Source organism: Diospyros lotus, chromosome 6 (assembly GCF_014633365.1).
Source record: "Diospyros lotus cultivar Yz01 chromosome 6, ASM1463336v1, whole genome shotgun sequence".
Classification (NCBI taxonomy): domain Eukaryota; kingdom Viridiplantae; phylum Streptophyta; class Magnoliopsida; order Ericales; family Ebenaceae; genus Diospyros; species Diospyros lotus.
The window spans coordinates 30,461,237-30,487,235 of NC_068343.1; the positions used below are offsets into that span (position 1 = coordinate 30,461,237).

Here is a 25,999-nt window from a genome sequence, read left to right on the forward strand (position 1 = left end):
AGGAGTTGGATCCTCATCTTCACAATAGTGCTCCCCCTGAAGATAAGGTTGGGGAGAGAAGAAGGGGGTATCTTTGTGAAAGGTAAGATCCATAGAAACAAGGAGTTTACGAGGGGATGGCAGATAACACTTATACACCGTTTGAGTGTTAGAATAGTTAAGAAAGATACACTTGAGCGCTTGAGGGTCAAGCTTATCACAGTTATGTGGATGAAAATAGACATAAGTCATGCACCTGAAAACCTTTGGAGGTAAAATGGAGGAAATAGGGACGAACGAGTAGTGTTGCATTAGGAGTCAAATAGGACTCTTGTTGTCAAGGGATTGAGAGGGTGGACGATTAATCAAATGAATCACAATAGCATAGCTTCCCCCCATAATTGTTTAGGTACACAAGACAAAAAAAACAAGGAATGAGTAATATTTAAGAGGTGAAGATTTTTCCCTTCGGCCACGCCGTTTTGTTTGGGGGTGTCTACACTAGAGGACTCGTGAATAATGCCTTCCATTAGAAAAAATTGATGTAAACATTAGTTGAAGTAATCTTTGGCATTATCAAACCGAAACAGTTTGATACACACCCTAAATTGAGTTTTGATCATTTGATAGAAAATAAGAAGAATAGTAGAAACTTTAGATTTGTCTTTCATGAGGTAAACCCAAGTGACTAGTGCAATCATCAATGAAGGAAACAAACCATCAAGCCTTAATGCTATTGCGAACCCTTGAAGGACCCCACACATCACTATGGATTAAGAAAAGAGGTAAAGCAAACCTTTTATTAATCAAAGGAAACGAAGTCCTATGATGTTTAGCAAGTTCACAAACTTCAGAATGAAGATTGTCAAGAAAGACATTGTGGAATAAGGCGAGAAACATGGTTTTTAGTAGGTTGAATGGGGGATGACCAAACCAACAATGTTATAGTAAGATCTTGGAAGTCATAGCATGAGAGGAGGTACCTTGTGACAAGAGAGCCAACTATTTCCTTAATCCATTAAAAGTCCTCGCCGCCTCAAGATAGTAAAGTTCGTCCTTAACCATAGCAAGTCCAATTCTCCTCCCTAAAGTCTAGTCTTGGAAAACGCATTGTATGTTAAAAAAGGTAACCCTGCAATTCAAAGATTTAATAAGTTGGCTAATGGACAAAAGTTTAGTGGATAGCTTTGGAACTTGAAGAACATTTGTTTAATGGAATGTTTGGGATGAGATTGACGTTGCCTTGACCAGCAATTGGAAGATGAGAGCCATTTGCAACAACAATCCCCTTATTTCCCAAGAAAGGTTTATATGTTTCAAAGAAGATGGGACACGGTGTCATATGGTCGGTTCCTCTTGAGTTGAGGATCCATGGAGTAGGGTGTGGACTTTCATTAGCATTAAAGGAACAAGCAAAGAGACACGTACCAAAAGTGGCTCCAAACAACATACTAGTGTTAAGATTAGTCGAAGTGGGGCTAAGGTTGTTGGTTACAAAAATTGAAGACATCTTGTCAAGACAGGAATCTAGCAGCATGAGGAAATGTCACAAGTGGGGCCCTCTCAAATTTGAAGAATTCAAGAGCAAGACAAAAGAACCAAAGATCAATTCATAGCAAGGTCGCAGCAACACACCAGATCAGTAACACCGCGAGGCCGAAAATAACAACTACAGTGGTCGCTTGTTATAGGTCTAGCGGCCCTTTGTCTTCCACGCTGCAAGTAGTGGTTTTTTCATAAAACAACAAGTTGCAGTAGTAGCAACCTGTAGATCCGCAACCCTTTGTCATCCCAGTCAACGGTGAAATCGTCAGGCACAATGGAGGATGTAGCCAATAAATCAAGGAAACCCCTTCGTTGGTGCCGTGACCCTTCATATTCCTGCTTAGGACACGCACGAGGATGACGGAGTTCCAGCGATAAAGGCCCGCAATTAAAGGATCACACTCTGCAGAACTGCAATGGTGGCAAAACCATGGTATGTAACAGTAGCGATTAGGATTAGGGAAGTCCAAATGGCGACCCAAGAAGATTCTCGATCTACGAACATAACGAAGAAGACCTAACAACGACCAAAGAAGATTCTCGATCTGGGCAGTGATGACAGACAACAGCGATGCCAGAGATGATCAACGGACCAAGGGCGCCGGAGATGAATGGGGTGCATGAGGACAGAGTTGTGCAAGCAACAAAGGGCTGCAACACAGCAAGGATTAAGGCCAACAGGAAATAAGGTGAAAAGCCCTAGGAATGGTAAGGGTAGAACAGTAGGCAATGATGTTGGCAATGAAGGATAAATTGGCAATGAAGGCCGGAGACACAGAGACGGTCGGAGATCAGTCGAAAAAAGCAAATGACAATGAAGGCCAGAGGTAATAACACCCTAGGATGATGGCTCTGATACCATGTAAGAAAAGTTATAATTGTATTTCTCCTCTCCACATCATAGGGTAAATCACTCTATATATACACTTAGGGTGCGTTTGAAAGAGATGGAAAATAAGAGTGGAATTCCAATTCTCACCCCAACCCCTAGGAATTCCAATTCCTTGATTTCAAGGAAAATCTTCACTTTTTGAACTAAAATGGAATTCGATTTCAAGTTGTTTGATATAATTTCTTGAAATTTAGATAGAATTCGAATTCCACCCTCATTTTCCACCCCTATCAAACGCACCCTTAGAAACTTACAAAGTAGGAAAGATTACAACAAGGAAACTAAACCTAATCAAATTTGTACAAAAGGCAACTAATAAACATGGAAAGATTCTAACAGCCAATCCCACAATCAAAGGAGATTGATTGGGATGTCTGCTAATCTAATCAAATCAAATCGATTTCTCCAACAAATTAAAAATTAAATGTCTAGTAAAAGCACTAAACAGATAAAAGAATGAAACTATGCTCACTGTTGATGCTTCGGGTTCTTGGCAACATTTAACTATGATGTTTAGAGACTTGAGTACTCTTTAAGTCTTGAAAAAATAATTAACAAACTTCAACAAACAATAAATTGAAAACTAAAACCCATAAAGTGGCAATCAATAATCAAAATATTCAAAACTAGATGTGTGGATCCAAAATTCTCTAAGGCAGACAACATGCCCAGTTTTGGACATTCCTTCATCTGGTGTGGCCCTTTGTAGAAGTACATCCACCTTTGGGTGTAAGAGATTTCTTCTTTTCCTCAAATTCCCTTCTAGCAGTGGTCATGCCTTCCCTACCATCTCTACCCTTCTATATCCCCTTGCCTTCGTCTCCCCCACCTTTGGCTAAGTGTGTCTTCAGAAGGTGTTTGGCCTTCACACAAGACTAGTTCCTTTGATGCTCAATGTCAGACTCAACTACAATAATGACTTCAACTACTGTCTTGGACCTCGTCCAGACATCTATCACTTGGCCAAATTCTGAAGGCCATCAAGGAAAAAGAAAAGAGCATATTCCGAAACCACGATTGGTATTTGCAACATAACAGTTGTCACCTAGCTATATGGATAAAGATCTCTACATTTGCATATTCTTTCCCACCCTAACTCTCTCTCCTTTCTAGAGTAGTTTATCCTCACCTCTTAAACATGTGCGAACCAATGCATTCAAAGAATGTGATTCTAGATTGTTCATATAGGGGTAGCATCAACAATTGACCCATGTCCACAATTTCCTCTTGCAAGCACATCAAAACCATATTAGAGTAGCTGGCTTTGTATAATCTGACACTTTTGCTCTGATGGATTGCATAACCACCACCCTGGAGTGTTGGAATCAATGTTACATGGACTCTTCTAAATTGGTGAGGAACATAGGTCAGAACTTGACACTCAGCATAAGATATGGAATTTACCAACATGATTAAATGCATCAAAGCTCAACAAATATGTTACAATCAGAAAGAAATTATGAAACAATGTATAAATATCATATTCTGTGCATAAAATAGTAGTATACTAGTTTATCAACGCAGTTTTGTATTAAATAAATATATCTAATTTTAGCCATGTCCATGTGCCTTTTGTTAGTCAGATAGTTGCATTCATCCGAATGAGCAATCTGCTCAAGCCAAAAACAAAAAATAGCCAGTGTCTCACACTGGAAGATAACATCCTCCTTATGTGCTCATTATATTTTTTTCCCTCTTGCAGGATCTGCAGATGTCCAGCCACAAACATGAACCCTCAAGCAGATAGAAATAACACCCTCCTCACAACCTGTACCTTGAATGGCCAATACGGTTTCAAATTTTTCCAGTTTAAACAAGATGTATGCTAAGGGAAGCCATCACCTGATCCAAACAGACTCTAGGAAAAGTCCATATCTACTATTTCAAGAGCACCCATTATTCAAGTCTAAGATATTACCCATCATAGACGAAGTGCGCTAAGCTACAATTTTTTAAATCCTCTACAAATTAACAGGGGAACTTGAACAAATTAATCCGTGTAGTAAATCTCCATTTCATCCTCCAAGTCACATTGATAATAATGATACTACTTGAATTTAAAAAGCTATATAGAAATAATCTTCCAGCCAGTACCAATGTGAAAATGGAAATTTTGGACAGAATAGAGTTCCGCATCTGTACTTTAACTTTCATTATCTTACTTTTGATTGTTTAGCGCAAATTAATTGGTTCCCAGTACCTTGGAAGTGGAAATGCAAGCTTTGATTTGTTTAAACTATTTGTTGGCATTCGGAGATTTCAAGGAGGCATGGGTTTCCTAAAATCAGTTTAGGAAATCCTGCCTAAACCAGTTTTAGGAAACTTTCCTAAGTGTACAACTGCTCTTCTTTCCTATTGTATAGATTGATTGTTTTCCTATTGTATAGATTGATTGCTTTCCTTTTTATGTAAATCCCTCTTCTATAAAAGAAGAGCTCGTGTAATTGGATGAAGTAGAGAAGAAAAGAGTTTTTTTTTTTTTCCATTCCTTATATGGTATCTGAGCCGCCACAGCCCTGCAAACCCTAGTGCCTTCATTACACCCTTCAGCACCACCACAGCCTTCTGAAACCCTACCTGCATCACACACACACTTTCTTTCTCGTTGCCAGCCTTCTTGTGTTTCAATTAAGCTCTCTGAAACAATGGTAACCGAAGAGACCTCACCAGCAATGGATCAAGTTCCGAAAGCTAAGCATGGAGCAGTAGCAGGGGAGTTGCCCAATATCCACCTATCCTATCAACTAGATGGAAGAAACTACGTGCAGTGGGCTCAATTGATAAGGACATTTCTTAAAGGAAGGAGTAAGATCAGTCATCTCACAGCCTTTCCTCCAAAGGCAACCGATCTTATCTACTCGACATGGGATATTGAGGATTCCCAAATAATATCTTGGCTATGGAATGCTATGCTTCCAAAGGTAAGTAGGAATTACATGTTTTTGGGTACTGCTAGTGAGATTTAGGAAGTTGTGAAGCGAACTTATTCCAAAATTTAGGATGCATCAGTCTTCTATGAAGTAAAACAAAAATTAAGGATTCTAAACAAGGAGGATTGTCTGTCACTGAGTGTTATAATTGTATGAATAGTCTTTGGCTAGAATTAGACCACTACCAAAATATAAAGATGATTTGCAGCACGGATGCTGCAACCCTTAACCAAATAGTTGAACGGGATAGGATTTTTGAGTTTTTGGCTGGTCTTAACCTCGAATTTGATCAAGTGAGGGTGCAGCTACTTGGTTGGGAAAAGCTTCCCTCTCTTAATGAGGTATTTGTTGTGGTAAGAATTGAAGAAAATAAGAGGCTAGTGATGCTAAGGGAATCTACCACTGACGGATCTGTAATGGCAATGAACAAAGGAGAGGGGACACGACCTAGATTTGAGAGAATAGAGGCTCAAACTCAAGCTAATGGAAGAGAGGGACTATGGTGCACTCATTGTAAGAAACCTAGGTATACCCATGACACATGCTTTGTAGCAAAGAGGCTATCCTAAATAGGAGTGGAGGAGGATTCAAGAACCCGGCTACAAGAAACCAGGTTTATCTATCACACAAGGGGTAAGAGAAGGACCGGACAGGAGTGAAGGCCGAGGCTGATAGCAGCTTAGATCTCACTCCATTTAATACTAAGGAGATCAACAAGCTGAAATCATTCCTCAAATCAATGCAAGATGGATCCTGCTCCCTAGCACAATTGGAAACCCCAATAAATGCACTCATTCTGCATTCTTTTCTACCTTAAATACTAATCAGAATGATGTTTGGATCTTGGATTCAGGAGCAATAGACCATATGACTCCTAACCCCTGTGTATTTTCCACCTATCAACCTCTCAAGACCACCAAAATGATTACAATTGCTAATGGCACAACAATTCCTATTGTTAGTCATGGTAGTGCAGATCTTCACCCTAATCTCTCCATTAAATCAGTCCTTCATGCCCCGCACTTATCAACTAATCTCCTATCCAGCTCACTAAAACCTTAAATTGCCAAGCTGTCTTTTCACCTAATATGTGTGAGTTTAGGCACTGAAAACAAGGACGAGGATTGGTGTTTCTAAAGAAAAAGGTGGGTTGTACTGCTTTGTAGGGAAGGCTTCTTATCCATCTAGAGACCAGCTATCGATGGCTTGTTCCTCTCAAACTATAGCAAATCATCACAATATATGGCTGCATCATTATCGCCTTGGTCACCCTCCATTTACTCTACTAAAAGTTATGTTTCCTACTTTATTTCATTATATTGATCCCAATATCTTTCATTGTGATGTATGCATTCTTTCCAAAAAGCATCATGTTTCTTATCCCATGAGTAATAAAATTAGTTCAAAACCCTTTGCCCTAATTCATTCTGATGTATGGGGGCTTTGTAAAATTCCTCATTATTCTGGGGCTTAGTGGTTTATCTCCTTCATTGATAATTGTACTCGAATGACATGGGTATTTTTGTTAAAAGATAAGGCAGTCATAGGAACAGTGTTGTCAAATTTTTATAAGATGATTAGTACTCAATTTGGAACACCTATACAGAAACTTAGAACTGATAATGCCCAGGAGTATTTTAACCATCATATGCATCAGTTTTTCCAACAAGAAGGAATTGTCCATGAATCAACTTGTATAGATACTCCACAACAAAATAGAGTAGCTGAGAGGAAGATGACACATCTCCTTAACGTGGCCCGCACCCTACTTCATCATCATAAAGTTCCAAAAATGTTTTGGGGGGAGGCTGTCCTCACTACTGCCTTTCTTATTAATCGAGTACCCACTAAGCTCCTTCACCAACAAAGCCCTCTTACTTGTCTAACCACTCATTTTCCAGATTTCAATGTGCATAATCCCTTTCCTCTTAGAGTGTTTGGTTGTGTACCATTTGTTCACATATCCAAACAACATCGAGATAAGTTGGATCCAAAGGCACTCAAGTGTGTTTTCCTAGGGTATTCCCTTACCCAAAAGGGATATAAGTGTTACCATCCTTCTACTCGCAAGCTGTATGTTTCCAAAGATGTTACCTTTGTTGAGTCCCTTCCTTTTTTTGGTTCCTCTCCAGCTGGTCTCCAGGGGGAGAGACTTTATTGTGGGGACTACAACTTCGATGACAGCTTTGATGACACTCTCTTGTTTGCCTCCCAGCATACCCCTCACTCCAGTTCTAATTCTTTTGACCAAACCAACCCTACTACCGCTCAAACAACTCAGCCATCACCAACACGACCTTCTCATCCTCTCATTGACCTATCCTCTGGCAATCACAAAGAAAGGCATGATCAGGCTGAGTTGGGTGAACAAGTAGCCACCAAAAGGCTGCTCTCTCCAGTTCGCTACAAGGGGTCTCTTTATATATACAAGCGAAGGCAACCTATCCAAACACTCAGCATACAACACCCTCAGATCCTGGTGCAGGTATGAATCTCGCACAGGATACTTTCTCTTCTGATGGCCCTATCTTTGATGATTTAGATCTACCTATTGTAGTTATAAAAGGGGTTAGGAGATGTACCCAACATCCCTTAACCAATTTTCTCTCCTATCATCGTCTCTCCCAAAAGCATAAGAGTTTCCTTAGGTTCAATTATCATTCCTAAGTCAATAAATGAGGCATTAAGGATCAAAACTAGAAACAAGCTATATTGGAGGAAATGAGTGCCCTAAAAAAGAACCATGCATGGGATCTTGTGTCCATACCTAAGGAGATCAACCCGATGGGGTGTAGATAGATTTTCAATGTAAAATACAAGGTTGATGGCACCCTAGAGAGATATAAAGTCAGGCTAGTAGCTAAGGGATACACACAATCTTATAGAGTGGATTATCTTGAGACATTTGTTCCAGTAACAAAAATGACCACTGTATGAATCCTCCTCTCATTGGCAGCCTATTTTGGATGGAACCTACAATAGCTAGATGTAAAAAAATGTATTCCTCCATAGGGATTTGGAAGAGGACGTATATATGGAATTGCCACCAGAGTTCCAAGAAGGGCATAAAAGGCAGGTATGTCAGCTCAAGAAAGCTCTATATGGGCTTAAGCAGTCTCTTAGGGCTTGGTTTGGATGGTTTTCCAAAGCTATGAAAGCTCTCGGGTATGACCAAAGTAAGGGAAACCACACTCTCTTCATAAAACACTCCAAAGAAGGTAAAGTGACAATTATGTTAGTATATGTAGATGATATGATTGTCATAGGCAATGATAAGGAGGAGCAAGGAAAACTCAATGAAAGGTTGACCAGGGAATTCAAGATCAAAGACTTGGGGGTTTTCAAATATTTTCTGGGAATTGAAGTTGCCTATTCTAAAGCTGGGATCTTTCTTCCTCAAAGTAAGTATGTGATGGACTTATTGGCAGAAACAGGATTAACAAGTGAAAAAGGGTCTAAAATCCCTATTGAACCTAACAGTAGGTTGTGGAACAACCTTAGCAGCCAACCGATGGACAAGGGAAAGTACCAAAGACTTGTTGGAAGGTTGATATATCTCTCTTAAACAAGGCCTGGCATCGCTTTTGCAGTCAATCTTGTGAGCCAATTCATGCACAGCCCAACTAAGAAGCATATGCTTGCTGTAAGAAAGATTCTAAGTTACCTAAAGGCCACTCCAGGTAAGGGAATTCTATTTAAAATAGGGAATGAGCTAGACATCAAGGGTTTCTCATATGCTAACTATGCTGGGTCTATCACAGATAGGCGGTTAACAAGTGGTTACTATGTTTATCTAGGTGGGAACTTGGTATCATAGAGGAGTAAGAAGCAAAGTGTTGTTGCAAGATTAAGTGCAAAAGCAGAATTTAGGGCTATGGCCCTTTGCCTATGTGAAGTTTTGTGGCTAAAAATTATCCTTAAAAACATGAAGATTCAAGCCCAATGATCAATTAGGCTTTGGTATGATAATCAATCAGCAATCAGCATAGCCCATAATCCTATCCAACATGACAAGACTAAACATGTTGAGATAGACCGACATTTCATCAAGGAGAAGTTAGAAGCCAGCCTAATTCATTTACCCTATGTCCCATCCGAAGAACAAATTGTGGATATCCTAACCAAAGGGCTACCAGCGAAGAGGTTTGAAGACTTGGCAAGCAAGCTAAGAATGTGGGATATACATTCTCCAACTTGAGGGGGAGTGTTGGCATTCGGAGATTTCAAGGTGCCATGGGTTTCCTAAAATCAATTTAGGAAATCTTGCCTAAATCGATCTTAGGAAACTTTCCTAAGTGTACAACTGCTCTTCTTTCCTATTGTATAGTTTCCTATTATGTATAGATCTATAGTTTCCTATTGTATAGATTGATTGATTTCCTATTGTATAGATTGATTGCTTTCTTTTTTATGTAAATCCCTCTTCTATAAAAGAAGAGCTCGTGTAATTGGATGAAGTAGAGAGGAAAAGAGTTTTTCTTCCATTCCTTGCACTATTGATTAGCATAACTTTCTTATAATGAGTAGAATAGTTCTGGTTTGCTACTCAAACCATGAGAATTAATAGAGCTGGATAGATGCCAAATTAGAGGAGTTGATAGACCTAACATCACGGTCATGAAACAGGGACGAAATTTGGAACAAAGAATTAAAAGGTGGTAAAGAGAGAATAGAAGGTATGGCTAGAAGTGAAACCCTGCAAAACAAGTCAGACAGAAAACAACCATATGGAGCAAATTAATTGAATGGACAAAAGAACAGGGAGATAAAATCTCAAGGGTTGTGAATCCTAAGATAATGAAGGCCTAGACATTAGGAAATGAAGGGATAAAGAAAATGAGAGAGAATTTTGGGGCAAAATGAGATTGAAGAAATAGGCATGCAGGAGGGGGGGAGAGAACAAATGCAGGAAAATGGTCTGGACAAGTCAAGAGGATATATACATGGTTTGGAAGCACACCAACACCATGCTTGCAGAAGCTCTAATGCTGCAGGTGACTGGGTGAGAGATCTACCCTGGTTTGGACTTATTCCTTGAATTTTTCATAAAAATTAGCAAGTGTAAACGCATTCTACAACTACATTCTTTTTACCCTTACAAAACCCAAGGAAAGTTTATTCACATTCAAACCCTAAACCATAATGACAAACAGCAACGACCTCTCCAATAGCATCAAAGACCACATATTTGCATGGATTTATGTATAGGTTATACATAAATATATATAAACGCAAATAAGCATAAATGCCTGTATGGGAAACAGACAACCAACGTGGTGATTCAGGCACTCACTGGCATCTTCCGGTGAAATCACTATTTCAATCTAATAATGGCTAACTCGTAGAAGCACGACCCTAACTACTATAAGCAAAGGAAATTAACTGTGGCTTAGAAACGCAATGGGTGAAAATATACGGAAGTTGGACGATTGAGAAAATAGTCAGAATTCTTACAGTCACAAGCTCCTGTATCAGCAAAGTTGATAATCCAGCGTCTACAAGTTCCTCTTGCAATGTGCGAGCAGTCAGATTCTGCAAACCCGCCCACTTAAGCATCTCATCCACAGTCTCAAAGACCGGCCTCGATTCAAAACTTTCATAATACTTCAAGAAACTATCAACAGCACCCTGCATCACAAATATACATCATCCTAAAAAGTATATTTACAAACAGGCATGAGAGAGAGAGAGAGAGAGGTAAAACCTTAACAAAATTACCCATTCGGAAAAGAGAGAAGCCATAACGAAAGAACATAAGGAATGAATTAGTCAGGGATACAATCTTCTGGAGAAAGGGGAACTTGGAATGAGAAGTCAGTGTTTTGAAGATGAAGCGATGGCCGTCCCAAATTCCAAGTGAAAAAGAAGAAGGAGAGGGCTTTCTGATGCTTAGGTTGAGTGATTTAGCGTAATTGAGGGCGTGGTAGTTCTTCGGATGAAGAATGGAGGCGCCGGCTTCGAAGGTTTGGCCGGCGAGGGAGACCGTGGCCATCCTTCCGCCAACAACACTGTGCCTTTCAAAGATTCGGATGGTGCGCGGCGGGGAAGAGTGATCGGAGTAGTGGCGGAGGAAGTGAGCGACGGAAGAGCCAGCGATGCCGCTCCCGATTATGCAGACGCCAGTAGGATCGTCGTCGTCAGCAGCAGCTTGTTGAGAGAAGGATAATGATGGATTGGAGATAATCAGGAGAGAGATCATGAAGACGCCTAACATAGTCGTCGTCGTCGTCGTCTTCTTCTTCATCTTCTTCTTCAGGCGCAGTGCAACCGTTCAAACCCCCCTTCTTCCCTTCTTCGGCTGAGCACAGCTCGCTCCGACCAATTACAGGTCAAGACAGGTAATAATTGGTAACGCTGGGTGCAGGAATTTTAAAATTATTACAATTCTTAAAATAAATTAAGAAAGTATTGCATGTTTGACAAATATTAACAAATTATTACAAATTTATCCAACGCCACTTTAATCCATGCTAAAAGAAAGAGTCCTATAATACCTCAAAAACTTTGTAAAATGGGTAATTCAAACAAGGCGTGGAAGAAAATAAAATAAAATCTAATTGATTAGTTAATTAAAATTAAAAAAAATTAAATAAGTTACATATCACTTTACAGCTTGAAAAAAGTAAATTAGATGAAGGATTTACTAATTTTGATAAACTAGATAATATAATTATTCTTTTCTAGAGCCTAAAAATTGATGGTGGTAATATCTAATGTACATAGCTATCGTGATAGTTATGTATTATTATGATTTTGAGGTTGTATATATAGGAAATACAAATTGTTCAAATATTGTAATCCAAGTGGGTGATGTAACATTTTGCAATATTAATCAAATATTATTTTATGCCTCAATTACATGACAATTTGCATGAATTGATATAATGATTTTATTAATGTAGGGTCAAACGATTTTATCCAATTGTGGATGTCTTAATTGTAATGATTATGATATTTCAACTAAATTCTAATAAAAAAAGTTGTTCAAATAACGAGATTTAAAAGTATTTATTAGAACTAATATGAATCCAAGAATCAGTGATGAATTTACATGTGCGTTGTCCTAGATTGAAAGTAGTTATTACAACTTATATGAATCCAAAGAACAGTGGCGGATTAACATGTGAACTGCCCAACTCACAATTAAAATTATTTTTTTATATTAAAGAATAAATTTTTAATATAAAAATTTATTTTTAATAATAAATTAGTCCAAACAAAATTTTTAGCCCACCCCAAAATCTGTTATGTACAGTTTTATATCTTAAAAAAAAAATTCAACCTCCCCTATATAAATTTATAGATCCACCCCTGCCAAGAAAATGACCTCAAAAAACACAAATAAATTTTCTTAATAATATTAGTTTGCTCGTAAAATAGTGTCTTATGAATTAAAGTTGTTTGAGAAAGTTTTGAAGAACATGGTACAAGTACTTTTTATGGGGATATTAAAACACAATATGATTTGGTATGTTTTGTGGATGATATAAAGATATGATATCTGTGCATTGCAAAGTGGTAAAATGACACGACAAGTAACAAAATCACCATGAACTTAGATACTAGAGAATCAATGTCATGTGACATAAAATATTTAAAGGTGAAAAGAGATGGTCAAAAGACAAATTATACAAGTAATATGGCGTAACCAATAAAGTTAAGGTGAAGGAACAAGTAACTCTAGCTTAAGAATAACACTATACAACCGATGTTCAGAGTGATGGATTTGATGTTGAGAACCAAATGAAAAATGCCTATTAAGAGAACTCCCAATGGGTTGGGAAACCCATAAGCTAGGGAATTAAAGTGTATTATTGGAAATGCTAAGATACCAAAGACTTGGAACAACCTAGTAGACTTGTGTTGGGTTGGAGTTTAAGTTACCATGGATCAGGCTAACTTGGTAAGGCCACTAATTTGCTATGAAAGTTTGCAAGGCTAAGAGATGATCTAGTAATGGTGCGGTGAGATGGCGAATAATATAGTCAATATAAGGTAAGTGGAATAATATGAAAATGTTAACTAATACCTTTTGATTGATGATAACGAAAGTACTCGAAGTCACCCGTGTATGCCTTTTTGGAGTTTATTAGAAAAATTAAGATATCATGTGGTGACATGTTGTTTAACATGAATTCAATAAAAATGAATGGACACAGGAGTTTGCATAATTAGTTGGCAACTTATAGTGTCTAAGAGTTCAAGGTATGTGAAAATCCTAATAAGTAAAGGATCTGCGAAGTGAATAACTTAATGCAAATAATAAATTCTTATAAAGAATAGCATATCATTAGCGAATCAAATTTGAAGGTCAACTTTGTTAGTTGAGGTCGAGTCCTTGATGAATAAGGTTGAGAATGAGCTTCGGGGTAATGAAGTGAAAAAAATCAAAGTTTTGAGTAAGAAAGATTCAAACCCAAACCTCAATCCACAATGATGAAACCCGATCCTTAGGTTGGTAAAGGTAAGTTGGGCCTATGTTAGGTTTGAATTTCAAGTAGTCAATTAAAGACAAACCTTGGCTAGAATTACTACTAATAAAAGTAGTACATGAACCAGAATGATTAAATACTTCATTTCTAGTATCACTCAAAGTACTTTATTGAGGATATAAACTTATGTGATTATTAATAAGAAAACAAGGGGACCAAAGTAACCTTGTAGGATCATGACCTTGCTATATACATCCATTTCTTAAGGATGTTACTACCTTGGAAAACTAGGATTTCTTTCTTTATTTTTTTTTTCTTTTTTTTTTGTGTGAACTTGGTTCCTCGAGTTATCTGTGTTAAGCAAGAAAAGTGGCATAGATTAAACCCAAATAATAAATGTAATAAAGCATTCATGTAACATTTATTACATCATGTCAATCGGATGTTCATTATTATATCACAAGAATTTATAAATGTAATCATGAATGGTAATAAAGTCTAAAATTACAAAAAAAGCCCTTCTCATTAGAGGAGTCATTCATCATTATTTGCTATCCCTTTTGTTCAAGTCACCTAGCACATTTATATATATTGAATTAAATATTGAATCATTTAACGAGAGCTCAAAACAATTTTTATGTGTGTAGATGCAAATGATGTCATTGATTTTCCTTTGTGTTTAGTGATATAAAGATAAAATTATCTTTGTTGAACATCATTTTATAGAGTCCCTCACTTTTGGGCCAAGGGATATTTAAGCCAATTGCTCTTGATGTCTTATCCCATTGTCACAAAATCACATGTAATGTTGTATAATAGATAAATAATGCATCATATGCATCACATAACATTATGACATGCAAATGGGTCTTATATGACAAGAATTATCATTACATGGACTCAATATGTATTGGAAAACATAGATTTTAGGGTGAACCACTCACTTTAAATTTTACTATTAGACAACTAGAGCCTCATTTCTTAATTTTCATTAGCCTTGAATGATGTGCTAGAAATGTGCCTAAGTGCGACATCAAACTTGCCCAAAACATGCCACTTGCTTAAAAAATAATTTTTTGGGATTTTTTTATAATTTTCCAATATGTTTTTCTTATTTTTTCAATTTCCATTTTTTTCCTTTTTTGTTTTTTTTCTCTTTAGCATATGGGGTACACACCTTAACCTTGCATGCAAGACAACGTGTGGGGTGTCTACTCCTTTTGGCTTGCGATCCCATATGCTTGGTCTTTTTGGCTTGTGGTCCCACACACCCAATAGTTGGATTGTCTTATTCGGCTAGAAGGTCATAGCTAGCAACATGAGACATATTTTTTTTCTTTATCCTTTATATTCTTTTTTTTCTTCTTCTTCATTTTTCAACCAAAACCACTACTGCAAGCTATAGTTTATTCTTACCAAACTAGTTTCTCCGGCAAGGTTCCAATTTTTCAATGAGGTTACAAAACCCTTAAAATAACCTTATTTTTCTCCCAATCTCTTCCCCTGGTTGCAAGAATAAAAGTCCTTTACGCACAACATTCAAATCAATCCACATATCGCTTGATTTCATGTTTAAACTCTTAGCTCAAACCCTTATTTATAACCAATTTCTATTACTCAATCGTTAATTTTAGTCAATTAACAACCATCTTTTGCACGTGGACTCCAAGCTTTAACCTTTAGGGGGTGATAATCCTAGCTTTAGGCTTGTAAAATTGAAGGTCACCAATGGCAATCCAACGAATTGAAGTGTTCACACTATATTTTTTGAAATTGCATTTAACACGTATTTTTTTTTTCTTTTTCACTTAACCCCTTACAACTTCATCAATTTTTTAGAAATGGCATGAAGACCCTATGGTTTTGTATATTTCAATTTGACCCCATATAGTTTGGAAAAAAATCTTAAGAGTTCCTTAAAACTTTGAACAAATTGCACTTAGTTCCCAAAGTATAGAATTTTATTTCACTTATGCCATTTTCATAATTTTTGAATAATCCTTCTTTAAGTTTACCCAATACCCTTATTCCAAAAATAATATCCGAAAATTATTTTTAAAAATTTCAGTTATTACATCAGTGAATGTGGATGTAATGCCCTAATTAGTTGCTGCTTATGCTACTAGTTTAATTGTTCAGCTAGAGTATGGGAAATAGATTTGATAGGTTGGATAGAGATCCACAGTCTAAGCATGAAGTTGGAAAGTAAGGTTCAAGAGAGGGTTCATTGTTCATTTCTAAACTTCAACTGACATAATAAATATTTTATTAACTACAAATACTTCAAAGCATAAAACACATGAATATATAATTCTTGAAACTTACATATGAAATAAATGGATTTTTTTTTACATGTATATTGGAATGTCCACAGGATTGACATAGTACTATGGGAAGTGGTATATCCTTTGCCACAAGTGAATCATTTTCTTGCCTCCTAGTACCAATATTGTAAATTGGTCAACCTGGTAAAAGTTTGTAAATGATACCTCCATAAGTCATTAAAATGTCAAGAAAAATGTTCATGTGCGATATATTGTGTGGTTAATTAAATGTGCATCAAGCATGGATCATGATTCTTGAAACTTGCATATGAAATAAAAGAACTCATTGCTTGCATCCATGTTTTTATGGTCAGATGGTTGACATGATGTCATGTCTAGTAGTGGTACATCATTTACCAAGAGCGAACCATTGAGTTGCAACCCAATACTAATCTTACAAGTTGGTTGACTTGAAAAAAGTTTATAAAGGTTACCCTTCATGTGTCGTTAGGTGTTAGAGAAAATGTTCATACTCATAATAAAATTGTGCATAACAAAAAAATTTCATCCTAATTTAAAAATGTGTGGATTTTCGCATTACACGATTGAGATATGTTCAAAGAATCATATGGTAACAAGAAGAGACGAGGTTGCAAAACCCTAATAAGTCAATATGTGAACATCAAAGTTTATGTTATATTGAGATGTCTTATAGTGGGGAGACCAAATGTAAAGGATTAATTATTTTATATGTGACTACAAATTAGAAGCAAAACCTCACAAGGGAAAAAATGAGGTTACTACCCTAAGCTTAGAATTTGGGATTAGTGTGGATCTTGAAGTCTAAATATATAAATATAATTTGTTCATGAGTTAAAGCTCATCAACCACACAAACTGGTTGCTAGCTTGCATGGTGAGTTACCCTACCATTATTGCACATAAGAAAAAGAGAAAAGAAATAGGGGTTGTTTGTCCCTTTCTCTACTCAAGAAATAGACCACACGATTCTTTTACGGTTTCACCTTGACTCTTTACCCCATTGCTTCCATTATACAAGTTACAATTGAAGGCACTCATTTTAGTAGTACGTTAGAAAGACACTAAAATTATGAAATTGGGCTTCTTTATACCAAAATAGAAATGTCATTCGGTAAACATTTTGAATTTTATTACTCATTTTCTAGTGAATCTTCAAAGAAAAATATTGAGATCTCTATAAAAGGGGGTAAAGAAGTGATCTCAAAAGAAAGAGGGTAAGATGAAAATGGGAAGAAAAGAAGGGAGAAAAAAAAGAAGCTTAATTCAAGGAGCCGAAGGCTTTGGCTAGAAAATGAGAAAAGAGATGAGAGAGCTTGCAAGGCTTCTTCAAGTAAAGCAATTTAAGTGGTATGAGCAAATGTTTTCTACATTAGTTGACATGATTCTTTGATTTCGTGAATGTTATTCTAAATACCTTATGAAAAATGTAGAAAGTGGCTACGCATATGCTTGTTAGGTATTTTTGGAAAAAAACATGTCATATATGTCTTTTGCAGTTGAAGTTTCTTGAAAATATTATACATGTAAGATGTTTATGCAATGTTGAATGAACCTTTTAATTAGTTTTGGTTATATATTGCAAGTTGTTGGTCCCTTAGGATATGACCACTCAAGAGGTGGGGTGAATTGAGTTATTAAATTTTTTCTCAATTTTAATAAATATTCTTGATTAATGATTTTATTAAAAAATATATATTTGATAAATATAATAAAATATATTTGAGATTAATAATAAATGTAAGTCATAAGATATAACAAAAATAAATACAATTATGCACAACACAATTTATAGTGGTTCAGTGTTTCCACACACACTAAATCCACTATCCCAAGATCTAACAACTCTTGGAGTTCCACTAAATCAAAATCACCAAGGTTTCCACACTAGCTCATTTTGGAAACTAAATACACAACTAGATTACTAGGGGTGTTCGCGGTGCGGTTTGGCCGGTCTGAATCATTTTCAGCACGCCAAACCGCTAGTGCTGTTTTTCAACCAAACCAGACCGCGGTCTGGTTTGGGTTCGGCCAAACCGCACCAAACCAGACCGCATTTGCGGTCTGGTTTGGTGCGGTTTACCGTGGTTTGAAATGTTATTTAAAATCACTAAAAAATATATTTAAAAATGGTAAATAAAGACACAAATATTGGTAAATAAAGACAATTAAATGTAAATAAATAGGAGCAAAAAATAAAGATAAAATAGTGTAAAACATAAATAGGATGGGCTGCCAATTATTAAATTTTTAAAATAATAATTTTTTTATAATTTTTTTTATTAATTTCTTGGGCGGTTTGGTTTAAAACCGAACCGCAAACTGTCCAAACCGCAAACCGTGCGGTTTGGACAGAATCCAAACCGTTTTCGACTGCCAAAAAAAAAATCGATCGGATTGGTTTGGTTCGGTTCGGTTTGGCCGGTTTTCGCGGTGCACCGGTTTTTTTGAACACCCCTATAGATTACAATGGGTTCTAGGAAACCATTACACCAAAGTTTTCTCCCTACCTTACCTTGGAAACTAGATTCACCTAGATTTTAATGGATCTAGGAAACCTATACAATCCACGATAGTAATTTAAATGTTACAAATAATTTGTCCACACTTGAACAAAAATAAGTAATTAAGAACAAATTATACAAGGCAATAATATTTAATAAATAAATTTGTAACTTCAAATGGAGAAATTCAGATTTGTTGTAGAAAACTTGAAGAACTTTTCTCCTCTTGCCTTGTGGCTCCTCGGTGGATGTGCAATAATATTTCGAGAGCCTCAGATTGTTTTGATGCTTTGCTTGAGAGTGTTTGAGAGCTTTTAGGTGCTTTGAATATGCAATGGAAGTACTTGAATACTTAAAAAATGAGTTTGGGGGGCATTTATAAGCATTTTATACACTAAATAAAGGGTTAATATGAAATTTGAAATTCAAAAAATGTTTAAACTTTCTTAAACAATAAGAAAACATGTCTCACATTTAATTCAAAATAAATTTACTTTTTACATAAGAGATCAAGATTTAAAAATTCAAATATAAGCTTTTGAGATATAAATAATTAAAATAAGAAAACATGTATAAAAGCAATATCTTTTAATTCAAAATAAATTTACTTTTTGTATGAGTAAGAGAAAACAGGTCTAAAAACAAATCTCTTTTAATTCAAAATTTGCAAAATTCAAATATAAGCTTTTGAGACATAAATGATTAAAATAAGAAAACATGTCTAAAAGCAATTCTTTTTTAATTCAAAATAAATTTACTTTTTGCATGAATAAGAGAAAATATTTGTATAGTAAAAATATTTTTGTTAATTGTCAAAACTTAATTTATATGAGCAAGTTGGTTCAACACAAGTCTGTGTTCTTGTAAACTTATAAATAAGATCGCAAATGAGCCGAGTTATTCATGGCGTTCACCTCCACAAAAGCTTATTCAAATATATTTGTTAAAGTAAATGAGCAGAGTTTGAACTTAACTTTAAAGCTCGATTTGTAAATGAGTTAAGCTCTAGTTTTATAAATCATAGCTCGTTAAAGTTGGTGAATGAGCCTCGTGAACACTAATAGTCTCAATTAGAAACTAGTAAACATGCTCAATTAGAAGTTCGTGAATAGCTCGTTAACAAGTTTGTTTCTAAACACATTAATAAATTTATTTATAATTTTATAGATATATTATTTAACATAAAGTTAACAAACTTTAAATTATTAAAACAATATAATTAAATTGAATATGTTTAAAATTATTATATATATTAATTTAATCATTAAACAAAATATAATATATATATATAATAAAGAAAAATAACAATTTAGGTTTAACCAAAATAACAGGTTCTGGCAAGCTCGAGCAAGAATTAATAAAAAATATTTTTTTTACATTTAGTTATGAATTTTGTCGTGAAACTTGTTTGAATGGTTTAAAATAGAATATAGTATCAACCAATCCACTTTGATGGCTTCCCGAAAATGTTAGACATTATATTTGATATGCCCACAAAAATCAATAAATAGACTATAAGTCAGGTCCGTAAATAAGAATAAACAAATGCCACACAAAAACACCTGAAGAAGCAAAATGAGAGGAAGCAGTAATACGAACCAAGAGGTTCCTAGTATATATATAAGGGAGCCGAGAGGCTCCCAGCCTCTAGGCAGAACTGAGAGGCACCCAGCCTCTCGGTATACATAAGGAGTTTAGAGACTCCCGTCTCTTAGCAGAATTGAGAGGCTCCCGCCTCTCTTGTAAAAAATTGAGAGGTGCTTAGTTCATTTCCGAAGGGTGGCCACCACTGAGATTCTCTCGGTTTTGAACTAAGAAATGCTTGGTTCAAGGTGGCCACCACCAATAGGCACTCAGTTCAACCAAAATCCTTTTGGTTTAAGTCTTCTTTAAAATCTTGAGCGGAATATGCCGAGAGAATGCCATCCGGCAAGCCCCAGATGACTGTCATGTGTCCCTTACTCATTTCTCTATAAATAGGAAGCTTGCCTCTTCATTTGGGGATTCTTTTGGGAGAAGGACTCCATTTTGCTCTCAAGCAATTTAGGGGCCAGTTGGTTCTCAAGGGCTAGTCGGTTCTTCAGGGCCAGTCTATTCTGAGGGGCTAGTCAATTCTTTAGGGCCAATCGATTCTTTAGGGCCAGTCAGTTTTTTAGACCAACTCAGTTATTCGAACCTAGTCGGTTATTTCAACAGTACTATTCATCTGGAAATTACTATTCACTGACATGAACATGAGCATCTAAGCATATATTGAGATTATCGTGCATATTATCTGTGACATGCCTTGGATATATTTCTCAAAACGTTGTTTGACTTAACCATCGGAGGGCATGCACAAGGGACTCCCTTGCATGGCCTTCTAACTATTGTTGTGCCCGTAGGCTAAATCGTGGACGACTTGCCCTTAGCCTTAGAAGACTAACCTATTGAAAACCTTCTTAGGGTCCCATGTCCCATGTCACTCGAAGACCCTTCCAAGCACTTTACATTGGAGATTCCAAAGACTATTCTGGCCCCATGCCATGTTGAATTCCAACTCCGACTTGATCCAGATTTGTCGAAGTCTCAATGATGATATCCTAAACCCTTGATAGCGATGGATGCTTCTACTCAAGCTGATCCTGAGACAAATAAATTTTATTTTTGTAACTTAACAACAACAATTGGTGTCATCTGTGGAAATGCGCAACAAAAAGTCAAATCATTATCAGGGGCAGACACTAGAGGCAATTGACAGACTCTCTCTTAAGGCTTCAAAATTTCCCCTCCTTCACGAGACTCGCAAAATCCAATGGGAGCTCATCAACCTCCACCCAATTTTCAATGACAAAAAAGTCTTCAGATAACTCTGTTTAATCAACGATAACAAGTGGGGACCCAACCGCCTTCACCAGGTTTCCAACACTTGGTTGCAAAGATGATCCCAAGTTCTTTTCATAGGCCATGAGTTGCAAAGAGTCAGAATTATGGTATAATGCCATGAAAGAATATATGAGTTCTATGAAGAGCAATGAAGTATGGGATTTTGTTAAGTTGCCTCATGGTGCAAAACCCATTGGCTGTAAATGGGTCTTGAAGACTAAAAAGGACTCATTAGGCAACATTGTGAAATACAAGGAAAGACTCGTTGCTAAGGGATTCACTCAAAAGAAATGAATCGATTATGTGGAGACCTTTTCTCATGTATCTAAGAAAGATTCCCTGTGAATTATTTTGGCATTAGTAGTCCATTTTGGCCTTGAGTGGCAACAAATGGATGTGAAAATGACTTTTCTTAATGGAGATCTAGAAAATGAGGTTTATATGAAATAACCTGAAAGATTCGCCTTTAGTGATGGTTAGCATTTGATTTGCAAACTCAATAAATCCATATACGGTCTAAAACAAGCATCCCATCAATGGTATTTTAAATTTTATGGAGTAATTTATTCATTCAGATTTGAAGAGAACCCCATGGATCAATGTATATACCAAAAGCTTAGTGGGAATAAGATTTCTTTTCTTGTTTTATATGTGGATTGCATTTTGCTTGCAACTAATGATAAATATTTGTTACATGAGATAAAATAGTTCATCTCTAAAATTTTTGATATGAAGGATATGGGTAAGGCATCTTATGTCATTGGCATTAAAATCTATAGAGACAGATTTTGAGGCATCCTGGGTCTATCTCAAAAAACCTATATCAATAAAGTTTTAAAGACATTTTGGATGGAGGATTACTCACCAAATGTAGCTCTCATTGTGAAGGGTGATAGGTTTAATTAGAACCCATGCCCGAAAAACAATTTTGAAAGGAAAAAAATTAAGAACATTCCATGTGCTTCTGTTGTTGGAAGCCTAATGCATGCTCAGGTCTATATAAGACCTGACATTGCATTTGTTATAGGAATGTTATGACGATGTCAAAGTAATCTAGGTATGGACCAGTTGAGAGATGTAAAGAAAGTAATTAGATACCTTTAAGGGACTAAGAACCATATGCTAATGTATAGACAGATAAATGATCTGAAAGTGAATAGCTACTCAAATTCTGACTTTGCAGGCTGTGGGACCCCTGCCCGGATACCCCAGCCATGCCGAAGAACCCAAGCGGGAACCTCCACGAGAGGTAAAGAAACAGAATAAAAACCACTATAACCTACCAGGCATGCACAACTAGGATCATCCATATACATAAGAGACAACAACGGAAGCATAACACATCCTAGGCATGCATAAAAAGATAATCGGTCACAGGGTTACATGGCATTTACATGCACATAAACAAAATTGTGCCAAGCACTCAAAAGCTAAATGTTTATGGCATAACACTAGAAGATAAACACACCAAAACAGGATCTGTTGGGACTACCTTGTACACCACATATCGAAAAAGCTCAAAGACCACTGGTCTCACCCCTATACTTAGCCTTGCCCTTGCCTGGAATAAAGAGAAGCAAGAATGAGTCACAAGACTCAACAAATATATAAGAAATGAAAGACAAATAAAAGTAAGGGAGCTAATAGATTAATCCGCACACCGTGTAATAACCATACATCACATGTCCATGAATCACATGATAGATATGCAAAAATACTGCATAATAAAATATGCACATATTGGTCATTGGGGTCCACATAAGACACACAGCGCCCAAGTCCCAATCGTAAACCTGTCACTGCCGTGAAAGGCAATATAAGTAACATCCCAAGCCGAAGCTCTCTCAGGCCGGCGCTATCGAAACCCAAGAACCCAGTACACTAATAGCGTCCGTAAACCTGGTATGGCATAACCGTCCATAAAATCTAACATGGCAATCCGCATCTGTAAACCTTGCAGTCCAGCATGCCAATCCGCGTCTGTAGACCTAGCACAACACACCCACACGGCGCCAATAACCATCCAATGTATAAATACAATGTAGTGGCATATGAGCATAAATTATAATACATAGCCCCTATAAGCCATGCATCAAACCCTGCTTGTCCATATAGGAAATCACATACAATGCAGTGCTCGTGTATAATGCAGAGGCATAGTAAGCATAAACGATGATACATAGCCCCTATAAGGAATGTATCAAGCCCTGGTCGCCCCGATAGGAAGACACATATAAAGCAATATGCCCGTGGCCAAGCACACAAGCCTCATGGAAACCCTCCAAATGCAAATCCCTAACCCTACATGCATTTGAAATAATAAAATACCGGAACTTAAATTTATAGAGACCACATGCATACTTTCGGCCACTACACATGCCTTCACTACCCCTTGGGAACCAACCCATATACATCCTAGCTTCATTCCAGCAACAATGGAGGGGGAAAACAAACCCTTCATGTTAACAAGAGAAGACCCATCAACTGTCAAAGATTCAACAAAAGTGGAGAAATTACCAAAAAGAGGCTATAATCCTCAAAATGTTCCATCTGTAACTCACTGTGAAGAAATCCTCAATAATAAGCTTATCACAAAGAAAAAGCTATAAACCTCAAAATATTCCATCTGTAACTCATTGTGAAGAGATCCTCAATAATAAGCTTATCACAAAGGAAAGTCCAACTATAACCAATAATACAACATAGCTTAACAGTAAGGTAAATAACCGATTAAATCTCAAGAATGAAAGACTCTCTTACACTATACATGGATTATTAAAAAGGAAATGAGATGATGGAGCTCGCGCAATCAAAGTAGGAGAAGAAAAAGGAACTTGCATATGCGAAGGAAAAGGAACGGGATGCTTGCTTGAATGAGAATAAAACCACTTCAGAAGGTATGCCAAATCTTCTTTTCTTCTTCCTCTTCCTCCCAACTCTCGGCAACTCTCTATAAAAACCCTCTATTCTCTCTATATCTCTCCAAATATATAGGCAAGGCAAGAGACAATGGATAATGGCTTAAATGGGTGCTCAATCGCATGGAAAGTCTCTACCACCACTCTAAAGTCGAGAAAATGGCTCTGAAACTCACTTCCAGAAAATGCATCTGGTGAATTTAAGAAGTTACTCGGATGCTAGGCCCATATCCGAATTTGAGAGGCTTTTAATGAAAAACGGAGGGTTCTAGATAGATTCAACATCCTGGCGAATTTCGGGCATAACTCTCTCGTCCGAGTTTTGATTAAAGTGATTAAAGATGATATGGAAAGATAGGAGACATACCTACAACTTTCATCTTTTAGGTTTTGAGAGATTCATGATGCATCAAAGTTAAAATAGGATTACAATGCAAAAATCGTACACAGGAAATATGGGCAATCCGAATCAAACACACCCAATTGGAATCACTCTCTCCCAATTCGAATCAATCACTCTCAATTCGAATCATACTCACAAAATCTCATCCAATTTGGGCTTGATTCGAATCACTTACCACCCTATTTGAATCAAACTCACAAAACTTTTAGAATTTCATCCAATTTGGCCTTGATTCGAATCACTTACCACGCTATTCGAATCATACTCTCAAAACTCACAGAATTTCATCCAAGTTGGCCCTGATTCAAATCCCTTACCACCTTATTTGAACCATACTCATAAAACTCACCAAATCTCATCCCAATTTAGCCTTGATTTGAGTCACCTACTATGCCATCCGAATCAAACTCACAAAACTCACAAAATTCAAACAAGCCATTCAAATCAACTATTGTAGGCTTCGAATCACCCTCACAAACACTTGGCTAAAATTTAATTTTGACTTCTTACATCCAAATATTCCAAGCTACTATTCAAACATAAATTAAATTCATTTGGATACTCCAAACACATACACAACAGTTAATTAATAAACACCAAAAATAACATATTAAACATCAAGGCTAACCAATTCAACCTCAAGGCATGACACAACATTAATTAACAAACTTTGGGTCATTACACCGGCTGCGTTTATTAACGTAAATCAACATTAAGATACATTTTCATGATGGCCGGTGGAGCTGTATTATAGAGAAGTGTCAAGTAGACCTTGATTGCTACTTCAGCTCTGGAAGCCGAGTTCATCTCTTATTTTAAGGATGATTCACACGGTGTATGGATCAAGAGTTTCATATATGGGATTAAAGTTGTGGATTCCATTTATAAGCCATTGAGAATTTACTGCAACAATTCAACTGTTGTTTTTGTGGTTAAGAACAACAAAAGTGAAAGCCAAAGTAAACACATAAACAATAAGTACTTAACCATAAGGGAACGTGTTAAAGAAAATATAGTGGTTATTGAGCACATTAGTACTGACTTGATGATTGATGATCCTTTGACTAAGGGTATGCCACCATTGAAATTCAAGGACCATGTAGATAAAATGGGACTTGGTTCCACTATGTAATTGTAAGCATTCCATATTTGAATGGAGCTCTTATTTATTGTGAAGTTTTCTCATATTCGTGTGCACCTTAGTTTATTTGAGAAAATACATCTACATA

General features: G+C 36.6%; 1 protein-coding gene across 2 annotated transcripts in view; it reads right to left on the reverse strand.

Moving 5' to 3' along the window:
* The window catches only part of LOC127804315 (farnesylcysteine lyase), a 32,648-nt gene extending 20,957 nt beyond the window's left edge, over positions 1-11,691 (reverse strand). For both annotated transcript variants that reach the window (XM_052341170.1, XM_052341171.1), the window contains exons 1-2: positions 11,051-11,691; positions 10,801-10,974 (exon numbers count right to left, since the gene is read on the reverse strand). In XM_052341170.1, the coding sequence (XP_052197130.1) occupies positions 10,801-10,974; positions 11,051-11,590 (714 nt within the window). In that variant the 5' untranslated portion in view covers positions 11,591-11,691. The remainder of the gene's footprint in view (positions 1-10,800; positions 10,975-11,050) is intronic.
* Positions 11,692-25,999: the final 14,308 nt, after the last annotated feature.